Source organism: Epinephelus fuscoguttatus, linkage group LG18, assembly GCF_011397635.1.
Source record: "Epinephelus fuscoguttatus linkage group LG18, E.fuscoguttatus.final_Chr_v1".
Lineage (NCBI taxonomy): Eukaryota > Metazoa > Chordata > Actinopteri > Perciformes > Serranidae > Epinephelus > Epinephelus fuscoguttatus.
In genome coordinates this window covers 35,045,063-35,063,876 of record NC_064769.1, presented here as the reverse complement: position 1 = coordinate 35,063,876, position 18,814 = coordinate 35,045,063, and the positions used below count along the sequence as shown (strand labels likewise).

At 40.3% G+C, this 18,814-nt stretch overlaps 1 protein-coding gene across 1 annotated transcript; it reads right to left on the bottom strand.

Annotated features, from left to right (window-relative positions):
- Positions 1-551: 551 nt before the first annotated feature.
- Positions 552-18,318, bottom strand: LOC125905624 (arrestin domain-containing protein 3-like). The gene is made up of 8 exons (XM_049603731.1): positions 17,681-18,318; positions 10,516-10,597; positions 7,676-7,823; positions 5,737-5,839; positions 5,366-5,622; positions 3,736-3,889; positions 3,500-3,654; positions 552-1,808 (listed from the first exon to the last, which is right to left on the bottom strand). The coding sequence occupies exons 1-8, from the start codon at positions 17,958-17,960 to the stop codon at positions 1,731-1,733; spliced, it is 1,257 nt and encodes a 418-aa protein (XP_049459688.1). The 5' UTR covers positions 17,961-18,318; the 3' UTR covers positions 552-1,730.
- Between the last annotated feature and the right edge of the window lie 496 nt (positions 18,319-18,814).

Below are 18,814 nucleotides of genomic sequence, written 5' to 3'. Positions count from 1 at the left end.
TTCTTCAGCTTTATGGAAGCAGAATACTAACTTGTTTGAGTGCTGCTTTAAAGTGACAAGCTGGAACTTTTAAGCCTGTGTTTGCAAACTGTCACCATTTAAAGTATGCCAAATGATCTGTTGGCAGCTCCTGTTTGCAGTGTATCCGTGGACACACAGACAGCTATCACTGGATTACTTTGATATTGAGGAAAACTTAAAAGCACCATGTTTCTAAGGGAGGTTCTGCAGTTAGAAGGAGGGCCTTTTTCCTATGATGTTTATTCACAACCGACAACTGAGATAATGGTGTCCTTGAAAAGTGCAAGTCACACTGAATCTAAAAACAAGAGGATCATGTCTCTGTGTTCAGACTTGACTGAGTTATGACTACGGCAAGAGGCGCAATTTGTGGTGTGACGTGTGTCACTGCGTGGAGAGGGATTAAGTAAGGTTCTGTTGTCTGCTCAACATGTGTTTGTATTTACTGAGCCATCAGCGGCTTGTTGGAGTTTCACAGAGACACACACTAAGGATACCAGGCGTGTTCATTCATTAACACTGTAGACATGTTGTTATTTTATAAAATAAACTTTTTATTTTATCAAAAGTTGATCATGACAGCAATAAGATCATGACAATAATATATAATGCACAGAAATGGAATAAACAGCAACAGAGTATATGAAAAACTAGTGCAAAAAAATCACAAATACAAAAATATATTGCACTTTGAAGTTTTAGGTGGAAGAAGTCATGTTTGAACAACATTCTCAATTTGATATATTCATCTGTAAACATTTTATCTTTTACGCTTTGCCATTCTTTTGCGCGAGCACAAAGCTTCTTAACATCCATGTTGGAAAAAAATCTACAGCAAGAGAAGCTTTTAGTTCAGAGCAGAAACCGACAGGCGACTTGTGGTACTTTATCTTGGTTGGTCGGAGTTGTGCTTTTTCTCTTGACCCTGTCTGGGTTCACACCTGGTCATTTAAACCAACACACACACACACCTCTTTCTCTCTCACACACACACACACACACACACACACACACACACACACACACACACACACACATTCACACACAATTTGAGCTTAACTTTAAGTGCTCGAGGTGGTCGTTTACGTGACACGTAATCAATCATCAGAACATTATTTTTTTCTGTCGACTCTGTTTCACAGAATATGACATTTTCCACCTGAAGTCTGGTTAGTGACAGCGACACCCGCAGGCCCCAGAAGCTCAGACTATCCTTTAACTGAATAATAGCTTTCATCCTGCTTTAAATGTGCCCGTTAGATTAAAGAGTACAATATTGTTAACATCTGTGGACAGAATCTATTGTAGCATATAGGCCCGCGGCAATCTGCAGTATATAAAACCACTGATAGAAAAACAGTAATCACGGTATGTGCAAAATTCACTGTGAGGCAGGAGGAGGCGTCCTCTGACCACCGCCAGCGAGCTCTGTTTTCTGCCTCGTCACAGTCAAACAGTGGTGTCTGTCAGAGAACTCTTTTTTTGCCTCACGTTGAGCACAGGATATGGAGGATCCAGCATGGCTCCAACTACCTGGTCCATATGTCAATGGTCACCGAATACTCTCTCAGCTGACTCCCCCGGGTCAGGGAGGGTTTAGCCTTATTTATGGTGATATATAATCTGGTGAGAAGCTGGCAGCGCGGGCCTGGAGCTGAGGGTGATGGTGTCGTGTTTGTGCAGAAGCCCTCTGAGCTCACGAGCTCTCCTCAGCGGGACGGACACGTGTCGGGCCTTCTGACGTCAGCGGCACTGCACACCTCCACGGGGTCTGGGTAAGGGTCCACCTGAGGGGGGGGGGGAGCAGAGGCATATTTACAGGCTGCTGATAGAGTGGTAAATATAAACACATGCTCAGACTATATCACAGTGGTGCACTCAGGCTGTCTGAGGGGCAGGGGCATGAAATGATGGGCACCAGTTGTATGCAGTGGGGCACCAGCGTGCAGACAGTTTTATAGACTATAAGGTATTCTAGTTTTTCTCCACAGCAGGGCATGTTATCATGTTTTATTACAGGTTAGAAAATGGATGGAGTGCATTTTATTAAATTCAAATCCAGTAGCAAACCAATACTTGAATCCTCTTAAATCCATAATTAAAACCTTTTATAATTTTTTAAGATTTATGACTGACTAAAGACTAACTCCAACTCAAGCATGTCTTCCCTCAGCAGTGTGAGTCAGAGGTTTAAAGGCAGAGTTCAACACTTAGGGAACGACCCTTATCAGCTTTCTTACAGGCAGATGTTCAGGTTGACGCCACTCTCATGTCTGTCCAGTAAATATGAGCCTGCAGCTGCTTAGCTTAGCTGGGTCTTTTTACCACATCTTAACAGTTTCTTTGTGTACTCTTACTGCATATTTCGTATACATTTTTCACTGCATCTTTACTGGATATTTTGTGTACTCTTAATGTTTCTCAGAAATTATTTTGTATACTCTTACTGCAAATTTTGGATACATTTTTCACTGCGTCCTGTCTGGATAGCTTGTAAAGTAGTAGATCTCAAGTAGATTTTCTGCGTACACTTACTGCACCCTGGATATTGTGTGTACACGTTTACAGCAAAATTTGTGTACCTTTTTAATTGTATCTTGACTGGATATTTAGTGTGATCTTACTATGTATTTTGTATACTCTTTGTGTACTTTTTTACTGTGTCCTAACTGGATATTCTGTATACTCTCAATAAATCTTAACTGGCTATTTGGTGTACTTTTTTCTATACAATTTTCATGCATTTAATTGGATATTTTGCATACTCTTTTTTTTTAAGATATTTTTTGGGACATTTTTGCCTTTATAGACAGGACAGTTAAGCATGATGGGGGAGAGAGAGAGAGGTAATGACATGCAGCAAAGGGCCACAGGCTGGAGTCGAACCTGGGCCGCTGCGGCAACAGCCTTGTACATGGGGCGCCTGCTCTATCCACTAAGCCACAGACATCCCAATATTTTTGCATACTCTTAAAATGTATTTTGTTTACTCTTAACTGCATCCTAAGTGAAATTTTTGTACAGTTTCACTGCATCCTTACTGAATATTCTCTATACTCTTGATGCATCCTCACTGGATATTTAGGGCACTCTTATTGCATATTTTCTACACTTTTTCACTGCATTCTAACTGGATGTTTCATAAACTTTCACTGCATTTTAAGTCAATTGTTTTGAGTGCTCTTACGGCATCCTAACTAGTTATTTTGCATACTCTTACTACTGCATATTTTGTATACTTTTTTACTGCATCCTTACTGGATATTTTCTGTACTCTTGTATTGGACTCTTGGATTTTGTATAATCTTTTTCTAAATTTAACTAGATGTTTAATATACTACTGCAAAATTTGTACACTTTTTTTACTGCATCCTAACTGGATTTCTTGTGTACTTTTTCACTGCATGTTCTCAGGACATTTTGCACAGTTCACAGTGGGTTTTTTTTTTGGGTGTGTGTGTGTGCGTACAAGGTGTACCTCAGAGTAGAGTGGCGGGGGCAGATATCTGAACTCTGTGATGTACGTCAGCAGAGATCCCTGGTCCTCTCCCTCCCCGTCAGATCTATCACAGCCATGCAGACAATCCCGCCTGTGAGACTCTGATATTGCCAGATCGCTGTAACTCGGTGGAGCTGCAATAAACAAACGCACGTCAGAGAGTCCTGAGCACTGTGCCAACACGTAGAGCGTGCATCTGTGTTTACTGTACTCACCCTCAGGTCGCTCCGACAGGCCCAGCCAGCTCAAAGTGCTGCAGTTGCTGCTGATGCTGGAGGTGCGGGTGGCGCAGGCATGCAGAGGTATGGTCCCAATCACCAACGGCAACGACAGAGACAAGTTCAATCCACCGGGAACGTCCACATACACCTGCAGGCGGACAGGAGTGTTGGGGAAAACATTATTAAGGGATAAGGAAGAGAAGCATTTTAATCCTGAGCCGGTTCTTCAGGTTCATGTCAGCCCCTGAGCTGGCACAGTATTTTTTATACACACATGACCTATAGAACATTTACAACCTGAGACACCTTCAGGAGACATTAGAACACCTTGTACTCTCACAGCAACTTCCTGCTCTCATATCAAAACCAGCTCCTTCCTCAACCATCTCTAACTATACATCATCCCCCCGGGTTGTTAGAAGGTCATTAAAAGGTTTATTGAGTTAAGCTGCAATTATTTGTATGACAGTAACTCAAATTTTTATTGCGTTATTAGTGTGTTTGTATTTTCTTGTGTTACTTGCAGGTAATTAGTAGTTTTAGTGGGATTTATTGCACATTTATTGTATTAAATTGTTTATTATTACATTATTATTATGTTTTCAGTAGTTTTTCTTGTGTTATTTGCAGGTTATAAGTAGTTTTATTGTGTTTATGGTATATTCTATTGGGTTAAGGTGTCTTTTTGTCATGTCATTATTAATTTTAGGTAGTTTTTCGTGTGTTACTTGCAGGTTATTAGTAGTTTAAGTGTGTCTATTAGTAGTTATATTGTTATATAGTATGTTATTATTATGTTTGTAGTAGTTTTTCTTGTGTTACTTGCAGGTAATTTGGAGTTTTAGAGTATTTATTAGTAGATTTATTGTGTTATAGTGTGTTATTATTATGATATTATGTTTTCAATAGTTGTACTTGTGTTACTTGAAGGTGATGAGAAGTTTCAGTGTTTATTAGTATTTTTAACGTGTTATTATTGTGTTTTTGTACGTTATTAAAATGTTTAAGTAGTTTTATTGTGTTTTACTATTTACTATTTTATCGTTAGGATTTCAGTAGTTTTTCTTGTGTTACTTGCAGATTGTTAGTTGTTTTAGTGTGTTTATTAGTAGATATATGTGTTACAGTGTGTTATTATTATATTATTATTATGTTTTCAGGACCTTTTCTTGCGTTACGTGCAGGTTATTAGTAGTTTTAGTGCGTTACTAGTGTGTTTGTATGCTATTAAACTGTTTATGTAGTTTTTCCCCACCCCCACAGCTCTGCCCCTGGTTATCTGTATTCAAATTATTATTAGTTTTCATCACACAACTATTAGTTTTTAATGTGTCATTATTATTTTAAAAAAATCCTATAAATCTAGATTATAGATTAATGGGTTTTAAGTATGAATTGTTAAACATGAGGCTCCATAATTTCACTGAGAAAGGACATTTTGGACAGTGAGTACTTTTACTTTGATACTTTAAAGTACGTGTTGATGGTGTGACTTCTGCATTCAAATATGTTTTTGAATGCAGGACTTTTTACTTGAGTATTTTTACATGATGATATTCCTATTTCTATTTAACTTAAGGATCTGAGTACTTCTGGTTTTCAGTATATCAGCGTTCACACTCACCACGAGGGCATACTCCACTCTGATGATGGGACAGTCCAGGATGGACGGGGACACCGGGGGGATCTTGAGCAGTTTGCCCTCCCAGCTCTGGCTCTTCCCCTGCGGCAGAGGGTCTCCTCTCAAATTGGACACCAGCTGCTGGATCTGTTTGCCCTTGCCCTTAGCGAAGAAGGTCTGGGTCTGGTACAGAGCGGCTTTGGGCACCACGACCCGGGACGAACAGTTCTCCACCTCGGCGAAAATTTGGATCGACTCGCCTTGGAGAGAAGGGAGAAGAGATCAGTCTGTCGGACTGAGAGAGAAGGGAAGTGAGTGAAAGGAGTAAAGAGGAGGAAGAAGAAGAGTTAGAGTTAGGAGGAGGGATGTCTCACCTGGTGTGTAGCCCTTTCGCTCGATCTTGGCACTGAGGGAGATCGGGCCTGAAGCACAGAACCAGCAGCACAGAGTTTTCTCCTTTGTACCAGCCTGAGGGGCCTGAAGCACACAATCATCTGTGTTAACACTCCGACAACATCACACCTGCTCTTAAAGGAATCATCCGACATTTTGGGAAACACGTTCACTTTAACGCCGACAGTTAGAGGAGAGGACTGATACCAGGCACAGTAGAGGTACTCAGATGTTTTATTTAGGTAAAAGTAGCATTACAACAGTATAAAATTACTCTGTTACAAGTAAAAGTCCTGCATTTACCCTCATGTTTGTGCGCTTAATATAAAGCTACAGACAGTTAGCGTAGCTTAGCATAAAGATGGTAAAGATATAACAACAGCTAGCTACAATTCACTTTGTTTGAACCAGTCCGACAGCATCCATTCAGGTTGCAGGAGAGAACCCTGAAGAAATAACGTTACGTTACTGAGCACTACGTGGAAAAAAATGGCACCAAAGATAATTTAGTTCACATTAAAAACTACGCGGCCGTCAACAAAAAACTATTTGCTGTACATAAAACATGCGGGTTGAAAATTACAGACGCAACAACTTCCAACTTTGTTCGACATCTGAAGTTGCACAAAGAACATGAAGTTGAGGCTCACATTAACATAGTTAGCAAGCTAATGCTTGGCTAACGTGCCTAATAGCTAAGGAACTTTTCCAAACATGGTCAACAAAAATCTATTTGCAGGATAAAAAACGTGCGGGTTGAAAAATACAGACAAAGACGCAACAACTTCCAATTTTGTTTGACATTTGGAGTCGCACAAAGAACAGTAAATCAGGGCTAATATTAACTTAGTTAGTGAGCTAATGTGTAGCTAATGTTAGCTTAACAGCTATGGAACTTTTTAACAAACATCAACTAAAAACTATTTACAGTATAAAAAATGTGGAGGTTGAAAATTACAGACGGAAATGCAACAACTTTCACTTTTGTTTGAAACTTGAAGTTGCACAAAGAACAGTAAGTCATATAGCTAGCAAGCTAATGCTTAGCTAACGTTAGCTTAACAGCTAAGGAACATTTTAACAAATATCATCAACAAAAAACTATATTGACAGTACACAAAACGTGCGGGTTGAAAGTTACAGACGGAGATGCAACAACTCTGTCACTTGAAGTTGCACAAAGAACAGTAATTAGCCAGCGAATGCTTAGCTAATGTTAGCTTAACAGCCAAGGAACTTTTAAATAAACTTATTTCAACAAATTCATTAACATTTGAAAAAGTATTCATGATTTCTGAAAATTTATATATATTAACTCTGTTTTTACAATGACAACATTTTTAGAAGAGCACGTTCTGACTTGTTTGGGACTCGAAACTCAAAGTTTAGGACTTGGGACTTGAGTACAAAGGCTTGAGACTTACTTGTGACTTGCATTACACTTTTATTGTATCTTTTGTAACACAAGTTTGTGCAAGAGTCTTGAATTTGTATCTCTTTTAATGTCTTTTTCCTTTTTTTAAAGAAAAAAAATCTTTAATTTTCCTTGTTATAGCCGAGAGGCTTATAGCCAGGCTTTTCCTAAGCTAAGCTAACCAGCTGCTGATGACATGAGAGTGATCTCTATCATCAGAGGGTGAATCTCGGTCAGGTTTATAGGTCATGTATCCATACACATTCAAGGAATTTGACTCCCATTGCACTCAATGTACTGACACAGATTTAGACATCGCAGCTATGAACAGGTACAATAAAGCTGGGATAGACAGAACTATCATGTGCACATGTACACATACAACATTAATAAAATGTTTATATGCAGCTTCTCATCTAACTGTCCGCCACAAAGTGAACAGGCGTGATTCCCAAAATGTGGAACTACTCCTTTAAAGCAAAGGGAGCGTGTGCAGTGTGTCGTACCAGCAGCAGCGGCGTGTTGATGTCGATGTGCTCAAACACAATGAACTCTTTCTTCACTTTGACCGGCAGCAGCCACGGACGGTGCAGTTCAGCTTTCACCCAGTACCTCACACTGCCGTGCTTCCCCTCGAAGGAAGTGGCCAGAGCCCTGACAGACCAGAGGGACGAAACAGAGTATTATTAGTGTTACTGCGTTCATCTGGGTGTGTACTGTAGGTACGTGTGCAGTGGTGGAGGAAGTACTTGGATCCTTACAACAGTGTAAATTTCGAATCAAGCATAAAAAGTACTCTTGGTGCAGCAAAGTGTCTCCTGTGACTGATATCTGATTACTGAAGCATCAGTGTTAGAGCAGCATGTTGCTCCAGGTGGAGTTAGCCTGAACTACTTAATATTCAGTTAGCTAGTTTAGTCCGGTGGTTCCTAACCTAGGGGTCGGGCCTCTCCAAAAGATCACCAGATAAATCTGAGGGGTCGTCACAAGATTAATGGAAGTGAAATCTGTTTTTAGTTTCTGGACTTTTATAATATTTAATTTTTTTGGTGAAATATTCAAGTTTCTGCTCAAATCTAGAGCAAAATTTAACCAAATTTCTAGAAAATCTGCAAAAGAGAATGTAAATTAATCCATGTTTCCATCGACACCTGTTGTGTGAATATGAGCTCTTTGGTTGATGGAGATAAACCAATCACAGCCGACAGATATATTTCCCTTCTTCCATAAATATCAGTCTGTGATAAATGTGGAGGAGAAGTTGATCATGTTAGTGCAGAGCTGTCAAAGCTTTACATGGAAAACAGCCCTGCGCACTTATAAAAAGCTCCTGGAAGAAGTTCAGCTCAGGTAAATAGGTTCCGATACGATGCTTAGCAAAGCTGGCACAGAAGTACTATCCAGCGCCTGACCTGGCGTTTTCCAGGCGGTTAAAGACACAGCATGTGTACAGTCCCTTAGTAACTTCTATAAATACAACTTGTGATATTTGCTTAAACTCTCACTGTATATTCACACAGAAGCAAATGAGATCTCATCTCATCTGTAAAAACATGTTCCTCTTCCTCCTCCAACACATGCTCACTCCCAACTCATGAAATAATGCTTGGTCAGTGGCCCTACATGTCAAACTATCGTATGACTCTCTAGGTTCCCCACTAACATCAGTTTTGGATGTTCAGGGACAGCATGCCACTTTACACATGCACTGTGTCTTCCCCAAATAAGTGTCCCTTTTTACAGGAAATGTAAAGCTTCTGCTCGTTAAATGCAAACAGTCTATTTCAAATTAACTTAGAACGTAGGTAAACATTCTGGTTTTAGGTTTGCTTCCCACAGTTTAGGCAACAAAAGGATGTAGTTAGGTAGGTTTGGTTAAAAATAAGCACATTTGTTGCTTAGAACATGTAACATCGCATGCAAAACTTTCTCACTTTACAGCTAAACAGTACACAAAAATATCTTTCTGAAAACACTTCAGGGAAGAATAGGCAATGCAGGAACAGAATCTTGATTCGTATTTGGTCAGTGTATTGACGTGATTGATAGCTGTGTTTACAGACTCCTTGGCTCTGATTGGTTGTTTCCCAACTAGGGTTAGGTACCGTTCATAATTGAACTGAGACGGTACCGGTTCCGGTACCTGGAATTCGGTACTGGTACCAAACGGTACCTTATTTTGGTACTTTTTAAAGTCTAAACTTCTCAGTTTCAACATTTTATTGAGAACATTTAGGAACAGTGCTGCAAGTTAACTTTTGTCTGCACATGCATTTATTTTGAAAATTCAATAAAAAGATTTAAATAGAAATAAATACAGTTCCTTATACTGGAAGTGTTTCCCCCACCTGCCTTGCACGTTACGTCGCAAATATTGCAGCGAGTACTGTCTCCGTCGACTGGCGTGAAGTGCAGCCAGACTTTGGACCGCTTTCGGCTCGCCATTGTTGCTGAGTTTGAGGTGCAAGTCATGCGCTCTCACTCCGCCTCCACCTCAGGTACCGGATTCATTTAAATGAATCAGTACTCGCTAGTACAGACGTGAATCGGTACCAAGTACAAAAAGTACCGAGTTTCGGTGCCCAACCCTATTCCCAACAGTGGCGATACATTCTAGCAAATACCATTAGAAGCACTACAAAGAGGCGGGGAAACTTTATTTTGTTCTGTTTCATGTCGTGCTGTCTGGATATAGAGTTTCAGCAAATATGAGGAAATGTTATTTTCATAAAAGATGTAGCTTTAAACCACCACAGAAGAAGCGGTTGTTTAAAAACTCCAATCGAAGCTCAAACAATGGAAAACCATGTTGATGAAAAAATGATGGAGATCTGACATTACTGTTTGTTTCATACATTTATGTATGAAAGGTTACAGTCTCGTCATCGCTCCACACACATCTCAAGTTTTTATTAACTATTTTACTTATATAACAACCTTTACACTTTAATTTCACAGCCAAGAGTTAAAACATGTTGAGATATTTTGGCGTTCTGTAAATTTCTGGTGTTTCCTCTTAGGTTTTTAATATGAAAATTGAAAAAGTGCATATAAAAAGGTGTATGAAAATAGTTATTTAGAGAAAATTGCTGTGTTTAGAAGGGAAACACTGGTTCACTGTCAGAGGTCACAAGTCAGAAAGGTTGGGAACCACTGGTTTAATCTAATTTGTTGTATTTTATGTATTTTAAGTTTATCTCATGGTTTTTATCATAAAAGTTCGAAAAAGCTAGGAAAAATACAGCACTTCCATCTGAGATGTAGTGATGTAGAAGTGTAAAGGAGCATAAAATGGAAGTACTTAAGTACCTCAAAGTTGTACTTGAGTAAACGCAGCACTACTCACATCTGAGGCAGGTTGAAGCTGAAGGCGAACTCGTGCAAGCCTGCGTGCAGAACAGTCAGTCCCTCCTCTGGACAGTCCTCATCTGAAACACAAAGAACATGTTTCCAAATCCTGCAGACAAACACACACACTGTTAACACATAATGTCACGCAGCCTTATCACACAACACACACTCCACTTATCACTTCACCTCAGAGCATTTACTTTCAACTGTTAGAGGCATGTAAGAGAAGAATAAAAAGTACAGTGAGCACACAGGAGAGAAGGAAATCACAAGACAAGAGCTGAAACGACTGCTTTTTTATGCAGATATGCTCCTAAGAAAAGTTGTTTTCATTCCTTCAAGCATGAAGATTTCCTGCTTTTATAAGTTTTATATCAAAGTCAACTGTAAAGTTTGGGTTTTGGTTTGTTGGTTGGACAAAACACACAATATTAAGACATGATCTTGGATTCTGAGAAACATTTTGGACATCTTTCCCTAATTCTAAAAGGTGTTTTATTTGAGCAAAGTTCATCTACAGGTGCTACACCAACATGATTGTATTTCACAAAGGGAGACATCAAAAAAGTTGTTCGAATCCAAAAGTCACTCGTATTAAACATTTCAGATCTTCTACTTGAGTTAAAGTAGAAATACCACAGTGTAGAAATATTCTAGTCAAGTCAAAACTTTACTTAGGTACAAAAGTATTGTGTCAAAATACACTTAAAGGTCCAGTGTGTAGGATTTAGGGGGATATATTGGCAGACATGGAATATAATATACTAAGTATGTTTTCTTTAGTGTATAATCACCTGAAAATAAGTATCATAGCGTTCTCAATACTTTAGTTAAGCAGTTTATATCTACATAGGGAGCAGGTCCTCATTTATGGAGATCACTTTGTTTCACTGCCATGTTTCTACAGTAGCCCAGAAAGGACAAACATATATACTACAAATATACGTACGGACAAAAGCCAAAAATGGCGTGCACCAATAAATATTCGACAATTTCTACATTCGGGCCTCTGCCTCACCATCTGTGTCGCCAATTTCCTGTCTCCAAAATGGTGGTAGGCATGGGTCAAAGCTTGTCCCATCAAGTCTGTTTCTATAGATCACGGCTTTTGCGTGGAAAAGTTGCGTACGCCTCCCTCAGGTCTTGTTTTGTGTGTACGCGATGATGATAAATGAGACACCTGGTCTGTTTGTTTTGGAGAGGAAGAGACCTCTGCTGAACTTCTGGATCTTAAGTTATGAAAGAATAAAGATGTTAGACTGAACACCTGTCTCCGACATACCAAACTGCATTAGAAAAACACGGATTTATAACATGAAACTGCTTTTTTCAGTGTTTTTACCAGTTGAAATCAGCTGGTCTGTTTATTTTGGAGAAGAGGAGACCTCTGTGGATGATTCGGCTCCTGGTAAAAACTTCCTTAACTTCAGAGTCTTAATTTATCAGAGGAAAAAGGTGAGCACGTTAGCAGGTGCTGGACTAGCTGCCAGTCTCCGACATACCAAACTGCATAGGAGAAACACTGATTTTAAGCATGAAACTGCTTTATTCAGTGTTTTTACCGGTTTAAATCACCTGGTCTGTTTGTCATGGAGAAGAGGAGACCTCTGAGGATAATTCGGCTCCTGGTAAAAACTTTTTTCGCATGTCCATTTTTTTGCATGTTGATTCTTCTATGTGGTATCTATACTATGTCGGACATCTCTGACAGGAGGTCATGGTTTTTCCTCCTTTTTCTTTGGGCCTGTAACGTATCATTGCATCATGTGACCACATCATGTGTGTATTTAAGATGGCGGCACCCTTTGTCTTAAAAAAGTCTGATGAAGAGCCTGACGCTCGAAACGTTACTCACCTGAATAAATTTCGACTGAGCACTGGAGCCCTGCAGTGTGCGAGCTGTTTGATTTCTCTGTTGAAAAACTGAATTCTAACTGGGAGAAGTTCCAGCTGGTTACAATCACCACTAGACGCCACTAAATCCCCATTAACCTTGCACACTGGGCCTTTAATGTTGTAGCTGGTAAAGATGGACCTCATTTAGCTTCATCTATATTAATACATCATATTTTATGTATTGATTCTATTTTGTATTGTTGATGTGTTTCTGTGACATAACTAAAGTCAAATAAATGTAGTAAAAAGTACATTTCCCTCTGAGATGTAGCAGAGCAGAAAGTCTTAAATTGTCTTAAATTCAGACTTGATGGGTCTTAAATATGACGGTTGGTCACATTACCATAAAAATGTCTCCAGCCTGACAGAGCCAATGACTGTTCACAATCATCAGACAGAAATATAATCACAATAAAAGTCTGTATGTCGTGTAAAAAATCAGACACCTTCATGTATTTTCACTGCTGTATGTGAGTATAAACAGAGCGCTGGTGCAGAACTGTCAGTAGTGAAGAGCTGCTGAAGCAACAACACACCCAGTGGGACAAAGAACATGACCTCCGTCCACTTCCTCATTTCTGCTGTTATTGTTTGTGTTTAAGATTCAGTATAAATGTCTCCACTCAACCTGCTGAACTTCAGCTTCCTGCCACCTCAGCACTCAGCCTGCATCTCTACTCTCTGTCTGTCTGTATGTTTGGCCTCAGAGCTGTCATAAACAGCTTGTATGCATGTGTGTGTGTGTGTGTGTGTGTGTGTGTGTGTGTGTGTGTGTGCGCGCGTGCGCCGGTGACACACACATACTCACACTCGCAAACACACACTCACAGAGCAGAGCAGGAGCAGACCGGTATGAACCAGACTGAGCAGCTTCCTTCAGCTGGAAACTCCAACGCATGCATTACACCTCGGCTTGCCATTGGAGGAGAGCGTGACATGAATTACAGACCGCGCTCCGATTGGTGCAGCCTCGACAGGCCCCTGCCCACATTAGTACAGCCATGTGGTGTGTTGCGTGAGAGGAGGAGGGCGGAGGGGGGGAGGAAGGGTGTCCTGATCTAACAGTGAACTAACAGGTAGACGAGGAACTCTCACGCAAAGACTCGGCAAATGATGACAGAAGGAGAAACGTGTTTGACACTTGGATGATTTTATTCTCTCACCGTCCTCACGTTTAAACACAGAAACACAAAATACACACAGCAAAGAACATTCCTCATCATGTTTTCATCCTTTATGTACAAATTCAAAGCTCAAAGTTGACTCTTAAAGTTGGAAACAGCTTACAGAAATAAAAACATTCAACCCACACGATGCATTCAGAGCTGATCTGAAGCTTGCCATCACATTTCATCATCTTTCTCAGCAGATTAAGTTCAGTTGTCATGAAATTTTGGGATGGATGTTAAAATTTATTGGCACAAAAGTTAAAATAACTCCCACGTCTTAGAATAAACCTTTCATCGCAGCTTTTAAACAACTATTTTTGCCCATAAATCAAACATTGAAGTTGTTTTTTCCCTCGCTTTCCAAGTGAGACCGTCTTTGTCTCCTGAGATATTAAACTGAATTATCTTTGTGTTTTGGACAAACAAGATATCTGGAGACGTCACTTTGGGCTTTGGGGAACTGTGACCAGCACTTTATGAAAAAAACTAACAAAAACAAACCAAACAAACCAAAAACAAAAAGACACGCCTGCACGTTTAACTCCGTGCCACAAAAGTCAAATCAAAACATTTCGTCAGTCTGGATCTTTGTCAGGTCAAAATGTTTCAAAAGTTGAAACCACACCTACATTTGTACAAATACACACCAAAATGATGACAAGCTGTACCATGGCACGTGTGGTTAACCAACTAAATCACTCGGGGTGAAAAAACAATAGACAATTCAATAAACGATACACAGAAAGTATGTTACATGGACCAAATGATGAAGATAATCATTAGCTGTCTCAATGACGTCTGCAGCCTGAACCTCACGGACTCTCTGAGGTCAATATGGACACTGATATTTGGAGTCTCTAAAAAATTTGATAACGTAAACAAACTCTTAGTTTTCCTATAATTTTGACAAAGATAAACACATGGGCGGGTTATGAGACAGTGGGCCCCGGGGAACAGATATGCAAAAGAGCCCACCACCTCTCCAACACAGCAGCAAAACACAGACAGAATTTGTGTCTCTTTGTACTTATTATCCATCTTTATTTGGTCATTTTATTTCTCTTTGTGGTAGTTTTGTGTTTTTAGTAGTTGTTTGAGTGTCTTTTAGGTCATTTTATGTTGTTTTGCTGTAATTTTGTGTCTTTCTGAGATTATTTTTTGTCTCTTTAAGGTAATTTTGTGGCTGTTTGCAGTTGTTTCGTGTCTCTTTGACATAATTTTGTGTCTTCCTGAGGTCCATTTGGGTCTCTTTTCAGTAACTCCTCAGTTTGCATTATGCCTCTTTGAGATCATTTTGTGTCTTCTTTCGTAATTTTGTGTCTTTTTTTTGGGTCATTTGGTGTCATGTTGTGTCTTTTGGGGGTTTTTGTGTGTCTTTTTGGTCATTTGGTGTTACTTTGTGTCTTTTGTCTGTGTCTTTTTTGTCTTTTGGTGTTATTTTGTGTCTTTTGGGGTTTTTTGTGTGTCTTTTTGGTCATTTGGTGTTATTTTGTGTTTTTTGGGGGTTTTTGTGTGTCTTTTTGGTCATTTGGTGTCATGTTGTGTCTTTTGGGGTTTTTTGTGTGTCTTTTTGGTCATTTGGTGTTATTTTGTGTCTTTTTTTGTGTGTCTTTTTTGTCTTTTGGTGTTATTTTGTGTCTTTTGGGGGTTTTTGTGTGTCTTTTTGGTCATTTGGTGTTATTTTGTGTCATTTGGGGGGTTTTCTGTGTCTTTTTGGTCATTTAGTGTTATTTTGTGTCTTTTTTTGTGTGTCTTTTTTGTCTTTTGGTGTTATTTTGTGTCTTTTGGGGGTTTTTGTGTGTCTTTTTTGGTCATTTTGTGTCATTTTGTGTCTTTTGGGGTTTTTTGTGTGTCTTTTTGGTCATTTGGTGTTATTTTGTGTCATTTGGGGGGTTTTCTGTGTCTTTTTGGTCATTTGGTGTTATTTTGTGTCTTTTTTTGTGTGTCTTTTTTGTCTTTTGGTGTTATTTTGTGTCTTTTGGGGGTTTTTGTGTGTCTTTTTTGGTCATTTTGTGTCATTTTGTGTCTTTTGGGGGTTTTTGTGTGTCTTTTTGGTCATTTGGTGTTATTTTGTGTCTTTTTTTGTTTTTTTGTGTCTTTTTTGTCTTTTGGTGTTATTTTGTGTCTTTTGGGGGGTTTTGTTTCTTTTTTGGTTATTTGGTGTCATTTTGTGTCTTTTGTGGTGTCTTTTTTTGTCTTTTGGTGTCATTATGTGTCTTTTGGGGGGGTCTTGTGTCTTTTTGTGATGTTTTGTGTCTTTTTGAAGTTGTTTTTTTCTCTTTTAGGTGATTTTTGTATCTTATTGTGGTAATTTTGTGTCTTCTTGTGGTCGTTTTGCCAATTTTTGTAGTTGTTTTGTGTCTCATGTGTGCAGTCTTATTGCATCCTGCTGTCATTCTGAGGCTGTAGCACCTGTAACATCTGTTTTGAAAAGTGATATATAAATAAAAAAACATCATTAATATTATTTTTATCTATGTTAAAACCTTGTTAAAAAATTGTCCGACATTCACACTGATACTGATAAACCTATTTCATGACAACTTTGCCAAACTGCATCTGCTGAGGAAGATCATGTGATACAATCAAAAGCCCCGGGAACAGCCACAACATGGGTACAACCCAGTCGCAGGATAAACGTTGGCATTGTAGGTTTCTGCAAACCATGGACACTTTGTCACATTTTAATGTAGTGGATATGTTGAAACTTTACATTTCAAGAACACTGTGGTTAATGTGTGGTTAGGGGTAGGCACAAAGAACACTTGGTTATGGTTAGGATGAGGTCATGCTAGGGTTTAAAATATCAGGATTTTGGGGCACAATCCCTGCTGGAAAAACAGTGAGAGGTCACAACAAAACACAAATGTGTGGTGGATGGAAAGCAGCTAAAAAACAACTGGTTTTGTTGTTTGCCAGTTTCAAACAGTGGCCTGCAAATGGAACATAATTGTGGTTTGCAGAAACATAAAACACCAACATTTTATTTATGGCGACTGTGATCAGCGACATCTTTTCATTAGGTCATATTTAACAAATTCACCCCTGAAACTGAAGCAACACTGACACCATTAGTTCACCACTTCTTGACCTTTGACCCCGACATCCATCCGTCCTTGAATAAACAAATCACTGACAGGATGTACGGTCAGACTGATACAGAAACAAAGTCCTCAGAAACACGTCGTTGGCCCTCCATGTTCTTCTTCATGACGTCCAAACGTGTCTCTCAGTCTCTGATCCGTCAAATAATTTCACATATGCACAGTTCAGAGTTGAAGTCCTGAGGTGACCCACATACTGGTTCTACTGGGAGCATTACAGTGGTGTAACAGAGCTCTGCATTTCCATCCAACTGTCCTCATTTGCATCATGTTTTACAAGTTAAACAGAACAACATAGGTGTAGTAAGTGCTGGGAGGAGGTTTAGCCAGCAGCTGAGATGTTACTACACACACACACACACACACACACACAAGCACACACACACTTAAATACACACACACACACACACACACACACACACACTCACAGAGTCAGCCGGGTCCTCCCTCCCTCCTCCCTCCTCTCTGGCAGTTTCTGAACAGGTTTGAACCGCTTCTAACAAAGGGAGTTGGCTGATCGAGCTCGCTTCAGGATGTCATCAGTAAAAATGTTGATTCCGCTTCACTTTGACTGAATGTGTCGCAAAACATCAACAAAACCGTCGTTTGATTTCGATTTTGGCGTCGATTTCTGCGTTTTTACGCGTGTTTCATACATGAGCTGCAACTTTTTCCTGCAGCAGACTGAGATGTCAGGCTGTCACTGCGCACAGCTGCCTCTCATTACACATTCAACCAGTAAAAAAGCATCATCTGTGCATGTTAAAGTGTTTGATTTATTGATTCGTCTAACAGTAATGGTGTTGGTTTGGAGTGAGGACAGAGGAGCGGTGGGTCGCATCAGCTGTTGCATCAGCACCACTGTCACACAGGGATGTTTTGGAGCTTTGTGTTTTGACTCTGTATTAATAAAGTTTCGTGTTTTTTTGGCACAAACAGCCGCTGGTGTCAGAAAGTTTGCACATGACAGTAAGATGTTGTGACTGCTTACCTCTCTCCTCTCCTATCAACGTGTCGTAATGGTGCAAGTATTCCACCTCCTCGGTGTAGTTCTGAGTGTAAGCCGTGTTGGCTCCGGCGTTCCTCGACTCGGTCCACCGGACCTTGGCGACTCCTCTGGCGGTTATGTCCAGGCTCTTTACGCGCACATCCCCGGTGACCTCCACCACCACCCTGCCTGACACCAGGTCTCCGCCGGAGAACGCCGGCAGGTTGTTCTCATTCAAACTGTCAAAGTAGATCGCCAGGGCCCTCACTTTGCCGAGTACCATGATGACAGATGAGTAAAAAAAAAGGAAATATAAAAATAAAGAGTCTATGGAGGAGAAGTTGTGCGTCGAGCCGTATGGCGCAGACACACGCGCCTAGCTCCGGGCGCACAGCACCGAGCCGGCTCCGCGGCTGCGTCGGTGATGGTTCATGTGTCGGCTGAGACGCGCACACAGCTGATGGGGCCGCTTCAGCTCCCCGCTCTCATCCCCGTGTCTCTCTCGCGTCTCTCCGGTCTCTCTGCTGCCGTCTGCCTCCAGCCGCCCTGCTCTTAAAGCCTCTGTGCGCAAAAATAACCTCACTGAGCATGTGCGCACAGACCGGCCGGCCTGCCTCACACACACACACACACACACACACACACACACACACTCGCTGCAGTACAGCCTGTAGTAGAACTAACCAATACTCACACATACAATATGACGCACACACAGGATATGTCTCCACATGTTCTCGCAGTTCTCCAGAAACCCAGAGAGATTAAAAATAATTTCCAAATAAGATCCCTGAATCTAATTTGGTGCCAGTGTTGTTATACAACAAAGTACATGTACTCAAGTACTTGAACTTTACCCGAGTATTTTCATTTTATCCTACTTTATAGCTCTACTCCATCACACTTATAAATACTGTATGGATCCTTGTGGTTGTTTTGTGTCTCCTTGTGATCGTATTGTGTCTCCTTGTGATCGTATTGTTTTTCCTTGTGGTTGTTTTGTGTCTCCGCGTGGTTGTATTTTGTCTCCTTGTGGTCATTTTATGTCTCCTTGCGGTCGCTTTGTGTCTCCTTGTGGTCGTATTTTGTCTCCTTGTGGTCGTTTTGTGTCTCCTTGCGGTCATTTTGTTTCTCCTT